Consider the following 21082-nt stretch of genomic DNA (forward strand, 5'->3'; position numbering starts at 1 on the left):
GCTCTATTGGATTTTTAAAGCACTGGTGTTTGTTGTGGACACAGGTTTTCCCTAAGATAAGGTGAGATAGCAGCCCTCTCACTTCAGTGTTGTGCAGACTCCCTCACACATAGTAGCCTGTTAAATTTTTATTGACTAATGTGGGTGTACCTTTAAATTTAACTCCCTTTTAGGTCAAAGTTTTGAGACTTGAGGAGGGATCTAAGAGTGAAAATGTGTGAATAAGGGTGTTCCTATTATTGCATTTTAAAGGCAAGTTTGCCTTGTATATTAGTATGAGGTGAAGCTTTTGGTTTTAATAAAAAGCCAGGTCCAAAAAAATAGGGGGGGAAATATGACTTTAAAACAAACCAAAAGACCAAAGCTTCCTCAGATTGACATTTTGATACTAAGATAGCAAGAATGTGGTTAGACCTTTTGCTCCTTTCCAAATTAATCAAGTCTGACTAAAACTTCTCAATTCACAGGAATACCTGTGAATTCTGTCTTTGTGACTGTTTCTTCACCTTCTGATTTGAGATAGTTAAAAATAAAGCAGGAATTTCAAAGTAGGACTGGAAATAGTCTTTTTTATTAATAGTATTTTATTTTTCCAAATACCCAAAGATAATTTTCAGCATTCATTTTTGTAATATTTTGTGCTCTAAATTTTTCTCTCTTCCTCCCTTACATCCTCCCTCCCTCCCTAAGACATCAAGCAATCTGATATAGGTTAAATATTTACAATCTTTTTAAACATTTTCATATTTGTCATGTTGTGCAGGAAAAATCACAAGGGGGAAAAACTGTGAAAGAAAAAAAACAAACAAAAAAGTGAAAATATTGTGCTTTAATCCACATTAGTCTTTATAGTTCTATCTCTGAATGCAGTTGACATTTTCCATCCCAAGTCTTTTGGAATTCCCTGGAATCACCACATTGTTGAGAAGGGACAAGTCCAGCATTGTTGTTCATCACATATTCTTCTTACTGTGAACAGTATGGTAAAATACAGTCTTCATGTGATTAGTAACATTCTCTATTTAATGTGTTTATGTAATCAGTCAGCAAGTAAGTATTAAGCTCTTCCCCTATGTGTCAGGCACTGTGCCTAAACCTTGGAACTGTGATTCACTTGAATGTTGTCTGTGGTCCAATCACCGACTGTTGGGATTGTTGTAACAAAATGTTGGGCACCTATTCTATTCTGGAGACCATAATACCTTTAATAGGAGTTACTGCTAAGTCCATTGATATCAGCTTATCAAATTTCATCTCATTTTGTAAATTATGCAGTATGTTTTCTAGGAATGAACTTGTAGTAAGTGTGATGAATGCCTATACTCAACATTTTTATATTTGCATTTATAGCAATTACATTGCCTTGTTTGCTCTGAAATTCTTATAAGAAGGTGAAAGTTGAAACAAATTAGTGGTATAGGGATATAGTGTGAGCCACCTCCAAATCCGGAGATTTGGATTCTAATCCTTACTTTGTCATTAACTAATTCTATACTCACACTTGTTCTTCCCTCAATGGATCACTGATTCCTTACCAATAAAATTGAATTGTAGGGAACAGGGAAGCTCTTTCCATTGTATTATACAGGAATAATCCATTGTATTAAAGAAAGTTTTTATTGGTGCTTTTGGTGATTTATTTTTATTTTGCTGTTATGCCCAACAAATGCCCCCCCCCTTACTATTAAATAAACAAAAACACATTAGTCACATGTGGGTTGTTCAGTCATTTTCAGTAGCATGCCTCTTTTTGACCCCTTTTTTGGGTTTTTCATGGCAAAGATAATAGAATAGTTTACCACTTTTTTTGGAACTCATTTTTTTAGGTGAAGAACTGAAGCAAAAAGGGCTAAGTAACTTATCCCAAAGTCACACAGCTATTAAATGTCTGAGGCTGGATTTGCATTCGAGTTCTTTCAGACTCTGGGCCTGCCGCTCTATCCACTGTTCCAATTAGCTACAAGTAACTTATTTATGGCACCAAAAGAAGGGGAGTATGTTTTGTTATCAATCCAGTTCAATTTCATAAGCCTACTATGTGATTTATACTGGGAATGTGAAGACAAAAAAGGAAGTCTCATCTCTCAAGGAGCATGTGCACATTCTTATGCTTTTCTTAGAATGTAAGCTCTTTTGGGGCAGAAAATTGTCTTTTACAACTTTTTGTATCTCCAGAGTGTCATGCACATACTAGGCATAAATATTCAAGAATAAATTTCTTTTTCTGAGGCTGGGTTGCCCAGGGTCACACAGCTAGGAAGTATTAAGTGTCTCCGGTCCTCCTGAATTCAAGGCTGGTGCTCTATCCACTGCGCCACCTAGCTGCCCCCTCAACAATAAATTCAATCATAAATCAATATTCATTGATTTAATACAAACTGTATATAAAATAAATATATTTCTGGAGATTAGAAAAAGAGAAGATCATTATTTCTCTAGACAGGATGCTCATTGTTGCCTTAATTTGTCTTAAATAATACAACTTTTGGTGGCATTTTCTTTTGTATTGTCATTGTATAGATTACTTTCTTAGTAGTTATATTTACTTTGTTTTTATTTCATTCTAAATCCTCACAATAAAGAGATCTTTTAAATTTTGAAGAATTCATTTCTTGTGTGTTATAGTGAAAAAGTATTCATTTAGAATGTTAGCTTGTGTAATTACAGAAATGTTCATCAAGAACTCTACATTTCTTGATCTCACAGAAATGAAGGAAAATTAAGAAGTATCTTTCATGGAACCACCTATTTTCAAAACAAAAAGGTACTAACCAATTCATTATGTAGGATAAACAAATGACTTTTTTCTACTTAATGTGACTTAGAAAAGAGAGACCTTTTTTTTTTTTTTGCATTCGTTGGACTCTTGTGGAAATGTTTGCCAACAGAGAAGGGAAAGAAACATTTTAAAAGGAATGCCTGTTTCCTTCTGTTAAGCATGGTGGAAGCAGTGACCTAGTGTGTGTAGTCTCTCTTTGGAAGGTGTTGGTATCTTGGGATAATTTCAAGAGAAATTTTGACATCAAAATGTTCTCACCAGGGAGGAAGTTTGGGAGAGGTTATTTTTCAGCTGGACTATCCAACATACACATCAAAATGTATACAAACTTTATCAAAGGAAAAAAGAATTAGGTATTGTCCATGGTAGCATGAATTTAAGGGGAAAACTTCAGCTGTTGTAAAGGACAATTGAAGTTGTGTATTATGATACTTGGAAAGATCTGCTGTCTTGTGTTTGAAAAGTGTTTGCTTCAAATGTTTTTACTTTCCTTGGCCCTGTTCTCTACACAGACACCCTTTCTCTAATTAGATAATAGAAATGTTAAAAGGTGAAATATCTGTTACCTTGGCTTCTTCCAGCTGCCCAGGGATTAAAAAGGGCTTATGGTTGACCTTTTTATTGCTGTTTTAGCAAAAAGCATATTATGGTTGTAAAAGAAAGTCTCTTATCTAGATATAGGAACCTCCTCTAAGTTAGACCTTTAATTGGTACCTGCGTACCTAATGCGATGGATATTTTTGTTAATTGAAGGGCTACTTTACAGAGTATTAACAGGCATTCAATGGCAAAAGGCTCAGAATGGGGTCCTGATCAGAAACCTTGTCATCTCAATAATAGACTATTGTGTTTTTAGCAAGGGATAACAGAACAGAATGTGCCAGATGCAACTTTTCTGATTTCTGCTCTTTCCCCAAACCCCCTCCATATGCAAAATTACTTATAGGAATTCTAAGGACACTCAAGATAGAAATGACCCCCAGATAAGATACATTGGCTATCAGCATTGTCTCCAGGTAAGGGATTTCTTTTCAGATTCTGTAGATTTGCCCTTTGTTATAGTTCTGGAGAAGGCAGATCCTGCCTCAGTTGTTCATTGTATCCTTCCAAGCCTGTGTCATCTGCAAATTTGATAAGTGTGCCTTTATCCAAATCATTCCTAGGGTGCTCCATAAGGGAGTTCCTTTCAAGCTGACACTGCAGCTACTTATTGAATCCAGTCATTTAAAACAATACCAAGCCCACTAATTGTGTTCCATTATCAGACCATATTTCTTTATCTTTGTCATGCTTTGGTGAGATCTAACGTAAATTTTCTATTGTTGTTGTTCAGTAGTGTCTAACTCTTTGTGACTCCGTGGACCATAGCATGCCAGTTCTGTCCATGTGATTTTCTTGGCAGAAAATACTGAAGTAATTTGCCATTTCCTTGTCCAGTGGATTAAGACAAAACGAATTACATGACTAGCCCAGGATCATACAGCTAAGCAAGTGTCTGAGGATGAATTTGAACTTGGATCTTCCTGAAGTCCCTTGATATCTACCAGTGTAGTAATCCTATTTAAAAGGAAAATGAAATGTTGATGAACATTATGCTGGTTATTTCTGATCAATCCCTTTGCTAGGTGTTCACTCCTTTAGAATTTTGTGTCCTGGATTAAAAATAAATCCATTCATCATTCAAGAGATCCACTCTCTGCCTATGTGAAAATATAGACAATATTTCCCTCTATTTTCCATGATTGTTCAGAAATCTCTGCCCAGTAGCAGTAACTCAGCAATCACATCTGTTAAGATCCCCACGTATTTAGTTCTTCTCATCAGGCTGAGGTAGGTCCTATTATTGAAGAGACAGACACGACTGAAATGGCTGAGCAACAAAATCACCTGATACCTGGATTTTAGGAAAACTTGAAACCTTCTAGGAGTAGAAACATCAGTTATGATTAGACTTAGAAGGAACTTTAGCAGACATCTTAGCATTCATCTCCCCATTTTATAAATCAGGAAATTTAGGCCAAGACAATTTGTCTCAGGTTATATTGGTGGCAGATTGAGAAATGGAAGTGGGGTCTTTTGAGTCTCAATTCACTATGCATTGTGTGATGCAGTGTTTGGGGGAATGAATGGAGAGTTGGACCCCTGGGGTATTAAGTTCTTGGAGCATGTCTCAATTTGGATAGGTTTTCTGTCAATCCGTTTCTTAGATTAGCTTTGAATAAGGGCATTTGATTATCCTTTAATTTGGTGAAGTCTTTTTCTCTTTATGAAATCTAAGATTGGAACTTTTTCCAAAAAATGGAGAATCCTTATCTACTTTGCAGACACATTGATGCAGATGTACTTAAAAAAAAAAGTGTTACTTTGAATATGGTGTTCCCCAGATTCCTCATCTCCCTCCCCCTTCTCCTTAGAGAATGTAGGCTTTTAAAAAAATATCTTTTTTTCATTTTCAAAGTTAACTATTGTTGTGATTAGGTGGCCCTGGGATTTCTTCCAGGACAGATCAAAGGGAAATTGGCACAAGGTTGAATAATCATTGTATGTATAAAAAGAAAATCATTGTATTCATAGGTGTTTATTTGATTTAGAGTGCCTGCAATGAAATGAAAACTGGATCTGCACACGTGGACATTTCTATGACTTTTCCTCTGGATTTAGTTTTAGAAGTTACCATGGTTTATTTCTTGAGACAAGGGTGGTATTATGGATATACTTTTTCTCATTAGCTTCAAAACAACCCTAAGAACTACTATAATTATTCTGACCCCATTTTGGTTCATTGACTTGTCATGTGGTATTTATCTAGTAACTAAGGAAAGATTTGAATCCACATCTTCCCAATACCAGTCCTGTTAGCAGCCTGCCTCTCTGCCTTAACAGGACACAGTAGTCCTTGTCCTATTTACATCACAAGGTTGTCAGGGTTAAATAAGGTGATATCCATGGAGTGCTTTGTAAATCATAAAGCATGGTAGAGAGATGAGTTATTCTCAGCTTTGTTCACTGATTTGCCCTATGTTTGTTGTTAGAATAATGGAAGGCTTTCATTTGTTCCTCAAGTATGATACATTGATCTTGAAAACAAAGGAACACAATTTAACATTCTTAAACCCGTTCTCCAGGATGATGATTTTGTTCAGAATTAAGTAAAATCTCTATCATACCATTAAGCTTTTTAGACCAAGAAAAACAAATCATAGGTGTATAGGGCAGGGCAGCCATCTGAACTGGTGTCTTCAGAGTCCCATTTGTATGAGATAATTGGACAGAGAGCTTAGTGGGTGAAGGCTGGCCTTGGCAATGAGAAAGTTCATGTCCTGTCTTTGCAACATACAGTATGTGACCGTGGGCTGCTTATTGTTCCAGACAACTGAATACTCTGAATTACAGGGCACTTGCTGATGTACTTTATTAGAGAGTTTTCATCCAGATCAAAGGAAATTGAATTCTCTAAACTGATGAAATCACAAGTCTGAATCTTAAAATGAAACACAAAGTGCCCCACCAAGAAAAAAAAAAAAAACAAAACCAGAAGAAGAGTTCCCATAGGTCCACTTTCACCCAGAGAGGGGGAAGGATGTGCTGAAGAGATGGTTTTTCAAGTGGATCTCATCAGATTAGTTTCTGAAGTTGATGAGTCCAAGGAAGTAACCCAATGGGAAATGATTAGGAGAATTCTTTTTGCTTTAATTGAACATTTTGTTTTATCGCTGTTCTAAGAATCTCTCCTTAACAATCCCTTCCCAACCCCCTAAAAATCTTCCCTTGTAGCAGTTCAATTAAGCAAGACAAATCATTGTATTGTCCACTTCTGGAAAATGTATGCTTCTTTGCTCACACGTAAGTCCATTACCTCTCTAGCAGAAACAGCAGTCATACTCTCTGAAGGCAATGCTTGCATCAAAGCTGACATTCAGTGCTGTTTACATTAACTTCTTGTGCTCATAGAAGTTGTTCTCCTGGTTTTTGCTTGCTTTGCTCTGCATTGTTTCATGTACTTCCAATTTTATTTTCTTCATTTCTCTTTTCTAAGTTCATGATAATGATCCATCATATTCATAGTCTGCAAGTTATTATTCCCTGTCAGTTCTCTGTCCTGCTATTTCTCTTCATGAACCCCAACCCAACTGGGGTGCTTCTCCTTAATTTCTTTATTTCTGTTTTTGCTTAGGCCTATTTCTTTTTCCTGAAATGCTTTCTTCAGTCTCTTGACTTTGGAATTCTTTCTATCCATTATCCTTGGATCAAGTGCTTATTCTCCATGAAACCTTTTCTTGATTTCTCTAACAATGAGAAATCTGTTTTTGTGAACTTACTGTGTTACGTATAGTTTGGTTCATATTGGTAGTTAATAACAGGGATTGTCAGATGGGGATAAGGCTTCTACTCCAGGGCCTTCAGAGCATTACTTCAAGTTAATTTATATGTAACTATGTGTTTAATATGACTTCTCCCTACTTGGTTATCAATTCCTTAGTGGTAAAGAGTGTATTATTTATGTACAATGCCTTGGAGATGCAACTATATATTGAATGACGTCTATCTTGAGTTCTGGTACTATTACTAATACCAATAATGTTATTCTCTGTATCACTCCTATTCTGTCTGAGTAACATGTTTTAAACAAATTATTTTGGATTTACATTCTTTAAGAACTTAACAATTTTGAGGATATTTCTTCCTTTTAGTGGGTGTCTTCAAGAACCTAAGAAACAGTCTACTTGGAGAGATTTCAGTAGCTAAGGTGACACTGGCCATCATAGGCCACTTGCCATCTTTATAGATGACATTACAATTTGACCTTTACTTTGTAAATGTTTTTTTTTTTTTTCCTTGCAGAGATATTTTATGTGTCAAGGACAACAGAGAAGAATAAAAGAAAAGTAGGCAGAAAAGTAGGCCTTTTTAAAAGGCAGGAAATAAGACTAGGGACAACAGGAAGAAAAAAACAGACCTTGAAATTATTCTTTAATCATTTGTTTCTAAAGACATAAAATGGTACATGAAAAACAAACATTTCCACTCAATGTATGTATACACAATTTAGGAAAATAAATAATATAGCTTTGTAGGCTAGTGAGTCCTTGGGTTGAGGAAGAAAGAACTTTCTGTGTCTAATATTCTTTTTCAACTTCATTCAGAACATAGGAAGTCAGGAAGGGGGCCCATAGGTAAAATCAAAACCTTTCATTTTCAGAAGCCAAGATTAAATTTTATATACAAGCTGTACCCTGAAATTTTCCATTTTAATGAATTAATAATAATAAAGATAAGTTTATAGTTACAAATTAATGTTTTAGATGAATTTATTTGTTCTTTCAAATATTATCACAGTTTTACAAGATATGATGAAACTGGGCCCCACAGAGATTGACTTGCCTAAACCCATACCTAAGGTAGTGGGAGGTCTGGGACTTGAGCCCTTGGTTGTGACCCAAGGAACTGGGTAAAACATGTTAAATTCTAATTTAGTAGCATGGTGGTTATAGATCTCTTTGTTCTCTTAACCTCTGCCAGCTACTCTTAAATAGAAGTTCACAATTCTTTCCTTTTTTAAAGAATTACAAGGGGATTATTAAGGTTGGAATTTAGTCTGAATTTCTTTCTAACAATGTTCTGCAAACATTAAGTATTTACTTAAATGTTTCTTGAATTAATAAATTGAGAGATAAATTGTGAAGCTCTTAAACTTGTAACTTTATCAGCATTCTATTGTGTTTCTGTTGGAAGTACTGAGGTTAGATTTCCATGTGGAATAAATTGGTAAATTTCCTAAATTATGTGCAACAGTGCAGATGTTTTCTGAGAATTAGATAATTCAATCACTTAATCAAACAAGCATTTATTAAGGACCAGATGCTATGTTTAGGTGCTTATTCCATAAGTTTTTAATTAAATAGTTAATGATCAAGTTTTTTTGTGGGGGAGAAATAATAAGGTATTTTGACAGGATATAAGTTTGAATCTTTTTATGCTGAGGAACTTTTGTGAGTAAGATGTGATTTAGGAATATTAAGTAAAGATGAGATGGATTGTTTCTGGAGAAGAGAGCTCAGAAGCTGCTATTGAAGGGAAAAAAAGGCCAAAATTATATACAAGATAGCTATAATCAAACTCTAGAGAGTCTTTTGTATTTGGGAAAGGGAATTTATATTTTTAAATTTTCTTCCAATCACATGGTTGGTTAATTGGTTAATATTTCGATCATCCCCTTCATTCACAGCATAGGATGGCACATTTCACTTTGGAAAATGTTTTTCAGAATTTGTAATGTAATGTAATGATTGAAGATTAGAAAATGCAGTATTGAATAAACAAGTATCAAACCAACAATCATTGAGTATGGCCCCCAACATAGTCCAAATAGATTAAAATATAATTGGGAAATATTTTAACAAAATAAACCTTTAATGGAACATAGATAAGTAGCCCACAAGCATCCTTATGTATGGCCCTCATTTCCATTGATAGAGGACATTAATAGCAAAAATAATATCTTTGGAAGAAACCATTTGGGAGCTAGAAGGTTTATAGTGTTAAATCTGCCCAAATTCTATTCAGATTAGCTGAACTCTAAGAATTTACCTTCCACTTTTTCATTCAATGCTAGCGAAATCTCAGTTTCAAAATTTGAAATCATCGGCCCAATGGAGTTCATCTATTCATTCTGTAGCTTGAGGAAATTGACTCTTAGAGAAGTGACTTGTGTCCCTAAGGTAGTCAAGGATTTTAACCTTGATCCTCTCATTACAGTCCATTGATCTTCTCCTTGAACTTGTCTTCTATCAGCATCTAAGCAAAAAGGTGCCCTCAGGGTCTTTTTAATTCAATATATTTTTATTGAGGTAAGGAAAGTGGCCAAACTAAAACTATAACTTGGATAACATCAAAGCTTTTGAACTAGACTGAAGTACAGAGATAACTACACTTGCCCAGGGTCACATAGCTAGGAAGTGTTAAGTGTCTGAGACCAGATTTGAAGATAACTACATATTTTAAGACCAGTACAAGCCATCAAGTTTTAAGTTCTCTTAACACCCAAATCCTTTCTGAGTTAAGTATAAGTGATGTTTTCTTTGGTATTTCACCTGCTTATAGAATAAAGAACATTCAGGCTAATAATTAGGTTTAATTTATTTCTCTTTAGCATATGAGATTGCTTTAGGAAGTCCAATAATTGCTAAGGAATTTTCAAAATTCCATCAGCTTTCTTACAAAAAGATATTTCTAAAAACATCATTTAGATTTTTCTTCTATAGGGAGAATATTATCTGATTAAGCTGCCTCTGAGCTCTATGTCCTAAAAAGACAAAAGTGGGCTGCCATAGCTTATTATTTTCCTATTCAACTGAATTAAACTTGATAGCTTGATTTAGAAATCATTTGGAGAAAATAGAACTTCTGAGAATAATGATAATTTTTTAAGGTAATTTGGACTGGGCTATTATTTTTCTTAGTCTCAAGACGTGCAAGATATTTATCACATTACAGTGGCAGGAAATTACAGTGCTAGAATTAGTTTTCTATATTGTTATCAAAGAGCTTGGGAGAGATGTTTGGGAATACCATTCGTTATGTTTCTGAGAAAATTAAATTAATTTCCCTGGTTTTCATTGCTCTGTACTTGTAGAGTAAATTTAGAGATCTGAGGAATTAGAGTAAATCAGGTGAAAGATTCCTGGATAAGGAAAAGCAGGGGCTAATAAATTTTGATATGGTATCTCTCCCCTCCATTCTTTTAGGATTTCAGGTAGTTTAGTATTATTTTGTCCATTATCGTTTATGGAGTGCATTTCAGTTTGCTAAACACTTTTCAGATATTATGATTTGATCCCCACAATAACCTTGAATTGGTATTATCCTTTCTCTTAATTGAGGTAAACAGATTAAGTGACTTACCCAGGGTCATACCTGTAGTATCTGAGCACTGATTTAAATTCAGATCTTCCTGACTCTTGGAATTTCAAATTATTTCACTTCTTAATACATTCTCATACAGCAAGCAAATAAAACCTAGTTATTAGTATGAGTGCTCCATTGTACCACCTAGTTGCCTGCCATTAGTAAAGCAATTGGATACTTTAAAGCAAGTAACTAGTATATAGACTTGCTTTACCCTCCTTTTACCTTCACACTGCGCAGAAGATCCAAATATTTGATATTTTAAATCACAGAAGGCTGATGTTGTATAGTGCCCTGAATTCAGCTATTACTAAAATATCTGGAATAATTAGATCCATCTTGATTCAGACTTTTATATTGGGCCATGCATTCGGCCTCTTGACATCATCTTCTCTTGTCTATGTGATTAAAACAAACATAAAAGCAAGAACAAGAAATCCCACTCCCCTCACCCAATCATATAAAGAATGTCAGACAGCATACTTGATTTCATGATTAGGGAATATAAAGAAAATATAAATAATTGAAATCTAAAACTAGTCTTTTGTTCTATATTATACTCCAGCATATATATATCTTTATTATACTCCAGCAAAACTTTTAATTTAAAGATTAATTTTTAATGTTTGTAGGCCTTACTGACTTATAGTGGAAAATAGTTTTCTTTACTTCTTGTGATACATTTTGTTATTTTTTTAAAAAAAGGTTTACAATCTGCTTAAGTCTTCCTGAAAGGATTTTTTAAAAATTGCCTTGTCTGTTTTTTTGCCACCCAACTGCATTCCATGTCTTTAATTTGCTCGCACACTTGTACAAAGGCTGCTTTTTTATGCCTTTGGAATACCTGTCTTATTCACAGGAGTTTGTTGGTCTGTTCTTTCCTATGATCAGCAGTCAGTAATCAAATACTGATTTAATTGATCATGCTTTTCAAATTCCTCAGAGGAATTTTAGTAATTCAGGCAAATATAATCTTGGTCTTCTGCAAACATATTTTCTATGAGAAAGCACAAGTGAGACTATAGAAGCAGAAAGAAAGGTTTTATGTCTGTAGAACAATTATTGTTAGCTGTTATTATAAGTTCAGATTTGATAGCTCTTTAGAGTTAACAGGTAGGTGGTAATATTGTTAGACTGATTATAAAGATGAGGAAATGGGTGCTTTGAAAAATTTGTCACTTTTTCATCACAGAATAATTAAGATTCTGTCCTATATTTAGAATAGACCTAGGCAGCCTTGGTGATATAGTGGATAGATATTGAACTTGAAGTGAGGAACACTGACAGAAATCAAGTCACTAACTTCTGTTAACCTGAGTCTTTTATCCTTAAAATGGAAATAATAGCATCTACCTCCCAAATGAGATGTTTTTAAAATTCTTTGTCTACTTTAAAGCATGAATAAATTAATGCTAGCTATTATCACTTTAAAATCCACTAATTTCATTCACAACCAGTACTTTATTTCATATAAAGCTCTAATAGAGAAAGCAGATGAAAAGTGGTTCTATTTGTTGAATGTATACCATTGGGTGGCTGTATCATTTTCAATCTTAAGCTTAGAAAGTCAGTGGTATTAAATATAACTGTTTTAACGTTTGAACAGATTTCTGACTTTTAGGGATATCCACAAAAGATGATTCTAAAAATAGGGGAGGATCTGCCCTAAAATGTGTTATTTCCTGCTTATGACGGTAAAGTTTCAGGATTGTTTATTCCTGGTATTTTGAGTCTAATCTGCATGACATAACCCACATAGATAATTTCCATGGTAACTCTGGGTGTGTGTTACGTATATCTCAAGGCTAATTGATAGAATAACATAGAGAGGGGGAAAAATCATAGGAAAATATGCCATGTAACAGTATTTTGTAAAATAACTTGTTAAATGAAAAACATTTTGCTCAAAATAAGACCCATTCAGCTTCTACTCATAGGGTACTGCTTTAAGGATTTCTATCCTTCTACTCCCCCATGTATTCAGAATTTATAGAAATTTACTTAAATGATACTCTTGGAACACTTCACACTTCAAGAGAATTGAAGAGGAGAATCACACAAAAAGGGAATCAAGAAGAACATGGAAATACAGACAAAGGATACTATTAAAGAAATGGGTGATCTCTAAAGAAGATGAACCATTCTGGGTTCACAGATCCCCTGTGGATGCTATAGGATGTTAGGGAAAATTCTATGCTATGTTCTTATCTTTCATTTGTCCAGCAAAACCAGGGACTTTTCTAGTCAGCCCCATAACTCCATTCCTTCCTCCAAGGCCTATCTTTTCTATGAAGCTTTTCTTAATCACCCCAGTAGGAAGTGAGCACTTCTTCCTTTACTGCCCATACCACCCATATGGGCTGTAGTTATTTTTATTGTGTTTTATCTCCCCAACCATATTGTATTTAAAAAAAATGTATCTTATTGTATTTGTCCCTCCTTGTGTTGTCTCCTACCCCACCTCACCCCTATCAATGTAATATCTTACCTCACACATAGTAGACTATAGGGAAAAAAAGAGCAGTTCTCAATGTATGAATGAGTAGGGCTCTAAGACTGGGTTTGTAACTCATTTGTAAATTGGAATATGTAATACATTTTCCACTAGGGGCAATATTATAAAAAGGTAATTATCTGCCTAAATGAAATACAATACAAAAAATGTTTTGCAACCTTATAAGCAATTTATAAAGTCAGGTATTAACATTCTAGATTACAAAGTAACCTCAATAGTGCAGACTGAATTTGGGGTTCTAAAGTTTCTGCCCTTTCTCCCAGGCCAAAGGGCTAGAATTAGGCTTTTTCTGGGACAAACTTCCATTGCTCATTACCATTGACCTCTTTTTGAGGTCCCAGTGTTCTGTGTTATCTTAGTCCTCTCATTAAATCTCCAAGGCTTATCTCCTAAATGATCTGCCTTTAACCTCTAGACCATACCTCACCTCTCCAAATAAAATTCTTTTCCTTAGTGAAACATCACTGAGAGGTTTTGGGAAGAAAGCAGTTTTAATTACATACATTTGCACTATTTGGCTAACAATGGATTTAGGTTTCTTGGAGACATTTACAAAAGTGTATGATTATTAATTCAAATAGATGTAATTAATATAATGCCAGGTACTACAGTCAAACCAAATAAGGAAGCTGGGAAAGACATTTAAGGTGATTGGAGTTTCATCAGTTGGGACTGTTCTGCCTTGGGAGTGTGTCCTTTACAGTGTTCCAGAAATTTTAATTTTCTCTTGATTTTAAGTATATCCTTTTTCACTTTTACCAATAAATACACTTTCTTACAAATGCACAATTTGGTATAAATGCAGATTCTTTAAATACTCTAGAATTTTCAGGGAGGGAGGGAAAACTTGAGACTTTGGGAACCATTAAGTTAGATGCTTTTAAGGTGGGACCTGCTTAGTGAATTAAAGTTAATATAAAGTGTTGGTGAATGTTATGAAAAGAAATGAGTTTTGAATGATTATCTTTTTCTATGTAGTTCATCTTGATGAGTACTAAGTGTTAATTTTTTTTTAAAGTGTTACCAAGAATATAAAAGACATGCATTAGGAAGCAGGTTGCCCATTGCTTGAGGTCTTCAAATATATGCCAACTATTGAGAGTAGATTCCTATTCAAAGTATTTGGAATAAATGGCTTCTGAAATCTCTTCATTTCTGAGATTCTGTGAAAACTGAAAAGAGTTATTAGCATTGGTGTTTACTGTTTTGCCTTATTGAGGTCAGTTTAGGAACCTGTTAAAATATATTGTTGTAAGATTCTTTGTGTGTCTCACAAGTTAAATATATTAAAAAGATATGCACCCGAAGAGTTAGAACAGGCCTTTCTTTCTATAATGCAAGATATTTCTACTTTTTATTGTTTGTGGATCTCTTGGATGGCCAGGAGAAATCATGGCTTCGTAAATTAAGACCTAAATGGGTCTTTCATTTATACCATATTATAAATAATATGTGATTATATATTCATAAAATATTATACAAGATGCATTACATATTATTACATATTATAATTTGTATGTTCATACATTAATATATAATTTATAATTATAATGTTATAACTATATAACATAAATGAAGATCCTTCATTTATAACATTAAGGTATTACTGGAACTCTAACAAGAGCTGAAAGGGAACTGAGTCCCAACCTTCCGAAAATGAGGAACCAATAGATTCTCAAAGAAGTTGAGTGCCTTGTTCAAACTATATTTGTCAATCAGGATTTGGACCCAAGAATCAATTCCAAATCTAGAATTTTTTTTGTATTGCTTCTAATGCCTCATCTTATTTCTGTTACTGAGTGTGAGCTAACAAATGGGGAGCTGAGAGGGGGTATCTGTGAGCAACTTGGTAGTGCCCAGAGTACTGGGCTTGGAATCAGAAAGATCCAGCCTCAGACTTACAAGTCACTTAACTGTTTGCCTCAGTTCCTCACCTATAAAATGACCTGGAGAAGATGGAATAGCAGAACACAAAAACAAAAAATGGGGCTTCTTTTTATTTAAGGATTGGTCCTGGTGGAGTAAGGCCTTCCTTATTTTTGTGGACAGGATCTAGATTATGTGAGCAAAACCCCCCTTTCCCTCCCCCCCCCAGATTGGCAGGAAAAGTGTCAGGACACAGCAAAGCTATTTTGAATTGAAGCTCAGTTCAGCAGATTCTTTGATCGTATGTTTATGGATACCAGATTTTATCATTGGGGTGACTAGGAGAACTCTTCAGCTAGTTCTTGTTTTGAGCAAGAAGCAAATGACAGTAATTTAGGAGGGTGAGGAGAAGAACAATAACTTCTGTACTAGCCCCAGCCAATATTCTGTCCTCTCTAGGTCCATACTACCAAACAGAAAGTTGGGGTTCAGAATCATGGCATTAGGTACAGCAGGATTGACCATGTCAATTGTCACTCCCAGTTAATGACTGAGCAACAAATTATATCATATTACTTTGTTTTAACCATTCAAGGTGTGTGTGTATTTTGGACGGGAACTTTGATTTCATTGGTATAGAGAATTCCCAGTGAGGAAACTCTATGCAGAATGACAGCTGCCCTCTAACTTATATATAGTCTTAGGGTGAGGTGGCTTACCAAAAAGGACATATATGTCAGAGTATATAAATATAATACATATTTATAGCTGACCAAAGCAGGTTCTCTTACGGGAAAGTTATGCCATTGCTATACAAAGTACTTGGAATGCTGTCCTCTACCCTCCAACTTGGTCTAGTACATAAAGTTTTATTTAAGCATTTTTCAGATTTGCTAAGGAAGAGGTAATTTTGTGGAATATTTTGGTTGTCCCCAATCATTAGTGATCCATCCTTTCCCATAATATTCTAGACTTATAAAAGATTCACTCAGAGGAGCTGGTGAGCTATTGTCTGTGCAGAATGAAAGGCCAGCTCAGGGTCTATATCCTCGCCACTTCAAGAAGAAGTACGGAAGAAAAGAAAGGAGGGAGGGAGGATGTGGCTCTGTGGGTACAGTATTCTACACCCCTACACAGAGACAGAGAGGGAGGGAGGGAGACAGAGAGATTTGAGAGAAAGAGAGAGACAGAGACAGAGATGTTTTCTACTTCCTTCCCCACCTCAAAAAAGGGCATTTATAGACTGATAACATCTTTTCTCTCTGATAAGCCATTAAGGGTGGTAGCCTCTTTATGACAGTGAGGAAAGAGAAGATAAAACTTGTGAGTGAAAAATGTATGCTATTTGATGTTATTGAGGTGGAGTACTTTTTTATCATTTCAACTCTATTTTCATCACTACCTTTATGGGGAGCCTTTAAAATTGTACCGTGAGATAGGCTTTGTCTTTGAAATTCTGACCATGAGTTCACTTTATTTTTTCTTTTATTCCTTTTCAGTAGCTTTACAGTAGCACTTAGGTCAACTCTGAATTAGAAGTTTATAGAGAAGATAGAGTTAGGACATTTTTTTCAGAAAACATGCATTCACTCTTTAATTTTAGAGAAGGTTTTTCAGGGAAGAAAAACAAAGAGGGAGTTAAATGGAATTGCATTGTTGACATCATCCCATGATAAGAACGGTTGTGATTCCACTTCCTCCTTCCCTAGATTCAAGGTTTGTACTTCTTATAAGATTATAGATTTATAAGTCTATACTGGACTTTAATCATTGAATCTGACTTCCTAATTTGAACTGAGGAGCTGAATAGTCCCAAATATTAAGTGGTTTACCTGAAATTTGAACTTACTGTCCTCATTCCAAATTGTATTATCTTTCTCCTGAACCCTGCAGTCTCTTAGTGATTTATTATAGAAAAACACGACTGGATTTGTACTATTGTACAAATTTGCTTCAGCAAAGAAAGGGTAACTTATTTATTTAGATAATAATTTCAAAATATTTCAAGAGCTTTCTATCTAAAAACAGGAGGAAGTCTTCTTGTATACCTGACATAGAAAATAGAACAATTAGGTCATTGTGGACACAGGGAAGTACTTTCATCATATTTACTGTTTTGGAATCCAACTGCGTTAGAACCTAAGCCTGAATGTGCGTATGTGTGTGCGTGTGCGTTTAGTGTGAAAAGAGCTGAAATTGTGAATGAGACAAATTAATTCTGGATATTAAATTCTCAATTCCATGATCATAGTATTTTTCTTCAAAAATAATCCTGGGAGGAAGATAATTTGTATCTAGTTTATTTCTCTCTATCATAAATGTAGAAAAAAACTTAGTTTTTTAGTTTTTAATAGAGACCTTAATTCTATAGACAACCAAACAACAGATATCCTGGCTGGAATTTATTATAATTTTGCTGTGGTATATTGTATATTGTATTATGTTATATGTAAAATTACGTAGCTCTGTGTATGTGTGTGCGTATGTTTGCATGTGATATAGTTATATTTCTTTTTTTGCTGAGACAATTGGGTTAAGTGCCTTGCCCAGGGTCACACAGATAGGAAGTGTTAAGTGTCTGAGGTCATATCCGCTGCACCAACTAACTGCCCCTATTTATACTTTTTTTTTTTAAATGCAGTTCCTTTTCTGGGATTGTTTGTTTCTTTGAGGCATTTGGGGTTAAGTAACTTAGCCAGAGTCACACAGCTAATAAGTATGGCTGGATTTGAATTCAAATCCTCCTGATTCTAGGGTCCTGCTCTATTAATTGAATTTAAAATAATTAATATGGGCAGAGATAAAGGGTTAAGAGATCTGCTGATAATAACTTACCTTTACAATGCTTTGAACATTGAAATGTTTTGACGTCATCTTCATTTCCATGTCTCCCCCTTCCTCTCCTTCCATTGTAACAAAGGATAAAGAGGCAATTTACAAAACTGGCCAACCTGCCAACCAAGCCTGAAGTATATGTTTTGTACCCATCTCTTCAATAAAGGGAGGGAAGCATATTTTCTTTGGGGCCTAATTCTATGGGTGCTTTATATTTTGCAAAATATTTTCTTCATAATATTTCTGTGAGACAGAAGGGGGAACTGAGTAAATTATAAGAAGTCCGTTAGGATTCATCAACTCTTCTATGTTCAGCCCTTTTTTCCTTGTAATTACTCTTCTGAAGGTGCAATATTTGAAAAATATTAATAAAATATAGGTTGTAGGTTAATTTAACTGCCTGGCCCCAGGATAATGATCTAATGATAAGGTCTTGTATTTATATAATAGTTTACAAGGTACTTTTACATCTCATTTGATCTGTACTGATAGCCTTGTCTGGTAGTCAAACAAATGGCAAAATTTCCATTTTACATAGGAAACTGAGACTCAGAGAAGGGAAATAGCTTCCATGTTCAAGATTTTGACTTGCTTAGAATGGTAAGTGGCAGAGTAAGGACTAGAATCCAGATGGGCTAACTTCCTAGTCCAAGACCCTTAATTATCCCAGAGTTCTTACATCCCTAGTGTATTTCTCTGATATATATTTATAAGGACTATTCCTCAATTAGGATACTTTGTACCTATTAAAAAGAAATGGACTGCATCTGGGTTGTTCCAACTGACTTTTCAAAGAATGCTTTTCTTCCCATTTTCTTTAAAAGATCCTTTTTAGTGTGTGTGTGTGTGTTTAGTTTATATTTTCTATAAACATGACCACTTTTTTCCCCCAGCAATGGACAAACAATTAAGTCCTCACATTTTATACAGTATTGTAGTGCCAGATAGTAGTAATAGCTATCATTTAGATAGTGCTTTAAGGTCTGCAGAGATGTACATACACACACATATACATACATACATTCTTTTATATATATATATATGCACAGACACATATATACATATACAACATGTATATATGCACATACATAAATATACAGTATATGTGTGTGTGTATATATACACACACACATACAGCCTATGTGTATGTGTGTATGCATATAAAAGTACTGGATCAAAGAAAAATTGATATCTGAAATTAATATTTTATATTTAAACTGTCAGACACATCAGATGAAATTCAGCAAACATTTAATATTAAACTCCTATGTGTATCCCATTATACTAAATATCCTCTACTCTTCTTTTCCAATTCCTGAAAAAAAAAGTTATCCTCAGAAAGCTTCCATTCTACCACTGGAGTAGTTCTTCAGTTTTCTAGAGGGAGATACTGGAACTGGCAGTGGGGAACAAAGAGTATTCCAACTCCCACAGCTCAGCTGCAGGAGATAGGTATGAATAAATGTGCACTTGGATGTAGCAATAAGAGGGAGCCAGTTTTCAGTGAGAACAAGATCAGGTTGTGAAAAAGGAAAAAAGTTTGTTATCCATAGTATAGCAGCATTTGAGAAGGCACAAAGGAAGGGGGAGTTTTAAAAGTGGACTAATGTGGGGGATTGAGTGAAGGGTGATAGAAATAGGGAATCTATCAATGAATATAGAGAACTGGATTTGTGGTCTTCCTGACCCCAGATCTGGCCCTCTATCCACTGCATCCCCTAGCTCCCCTTGATTTTCAGTGTAGAGAGCCTATAATGATGAAACTTCTTTATCACTGTGGATTAGCACCTGCTCTGCAACATATCATAGTATGATTGATCCAGGGGTTTTAGTATAGAATTGGAGAGCTTGGGGAGCTGAGAAGTGACAGGTTATATGGTTTGGCCTGAATTATACAGCCAAGTTATTAAAGGTGGGTTTGAATAAAAGTCACTCTCCTCAATTTGGAACTGTCCAAAAGAGCAATAAAACTGCATACACTTTGATCCAGCTATGCCATTACTGGGTCTGTATCTCAAAGAGATAATAAAAAGGAGAAAAGAACCCATATGTGCAAAAATGTTTGTAGTAGCTCTTTTTTGTGGAGGCAAGGAACTGGAAATTGAATGGATGCCCCAGTTGGGGAATGGCTAAATAATTTATGGTATGTGACTGTTACGGAATATTATTGTTCTATAAGAAATGATGAACAGGCTGAGTTCAGAACAGCCTGGAGACTTAAGCTGAGTGAAGTGAACAGAACCAAGAGAATATTGTATACAATAACAGCAAGATTACATAATGATCAACTTTGGTAGACTTAGCTCTTCTCAGCAATACTATCATCCAAGACAATCCCAATAGACTTGGGAAGGAGAATGCCATCTGCATTCAGAGAGAAAACTATGGAGAGTAAATATTGATCAAAGCATACTATTTTCACTTCAAAAAAATTTTTTTTTGTTTTTTCTTTCTTGTAGTTTTTCCCTTTTTTCCAACATGAGAAATGTGGAAATATGTTTAAAATAATTGTACATATATAACCTATATTGTATTGCTTGCTGTCTTGGGGAGAGGGAGGTAGGAGAGAAAAGAAAAAAATTTGGAACTCAGAATCTTACTAAGATAGATATTGAGGATGATATTTATATGCAAAATAAAATACTATTGAACACAAAAAAGTCTCCCTGCTTCTGAGCCTGGATCCCTGACCCTTGTGCTGACTCTCATTATTATTAGTAGTCACATAATCATGGGGACAAGACATCATTGATAATGGTATTCCTTTCTCTTTTTCTTTATCAGATTTGATCAGTGTCATGGGGTGCAAAGTATTCCTCAATTTTGGACAACAGCTACTACGGCGAAAAGTTGTGGACTGCAGCCGAGAGCAGAGCCGACTGTCCCGCTGCTTGAACACTTTTGACTTGGTGGCTCTTGGCGTGGGCAGCACTCTTGGAGCAGGGGTCTATGTATTGGCTGGCGCTGTGGCCCGCAAAAATGCTGGCCCTTCCATCGTTATCTCCTTCCTAATTGCTGCCTTGGCCTCCGTCTTGGCAGGACTGTGTTACGGAGAGTTTGGTGCTAGGGTTCCAAAGACTGGTTCTGCTTACCTCTACAGCTATGTCACTGTGGGTGAGCTCTGGGCATTCATCACTGGCTGGAACTTAATTCTCTCCTACATCATCGGTAAGTAGTTTTGG

The 21082-nt window shown here is 35.2% G+C and overlaps 1 protein-coding gene across 3 annotated transcripts in view; it reads left to right on the forward strand.

The window, feature by feature from the left end:
• SLC7A1 (solute carrier family 7 member 1) overlaps window positions 1-21082 on the forward strand; it is a 66231-nt gene that overhangs the window by 14402 nt on the left and 30747 nt on the right. For all 3 annotated transcript variants that reach the window (XM_074303568.1, XM_074303569.1, XM_074303570.1), the window contains exon 2: window positions 20685-21068. In XM_074303568.1, the coding sequence (XP_074159669.1) occupies window positions 20699-21068 (370 nt within the window). In that variant the 5' untranslated portion in view covers window positions 20685-20698. The remainder of the gene's footprint in view (window positions 1-20684; window positions 21069-21082) is intronic.

Source organism: Sminthopsis crassicaudata, chromosome 3, assembly GCF_048593235.1.
Source record: "Sminthopsis crassicaudata isolate SCR6 chromosome 3, ASM4859323v1, whole genome shotgun sequence".
Classification (NCBI taxonomy): Eukaryota; Metazoa; Chordata; class Mammalia; order Dasyuromorphia; family Dasyuridae; genus Sminthopsis; species Sminthopsis crassicaudata.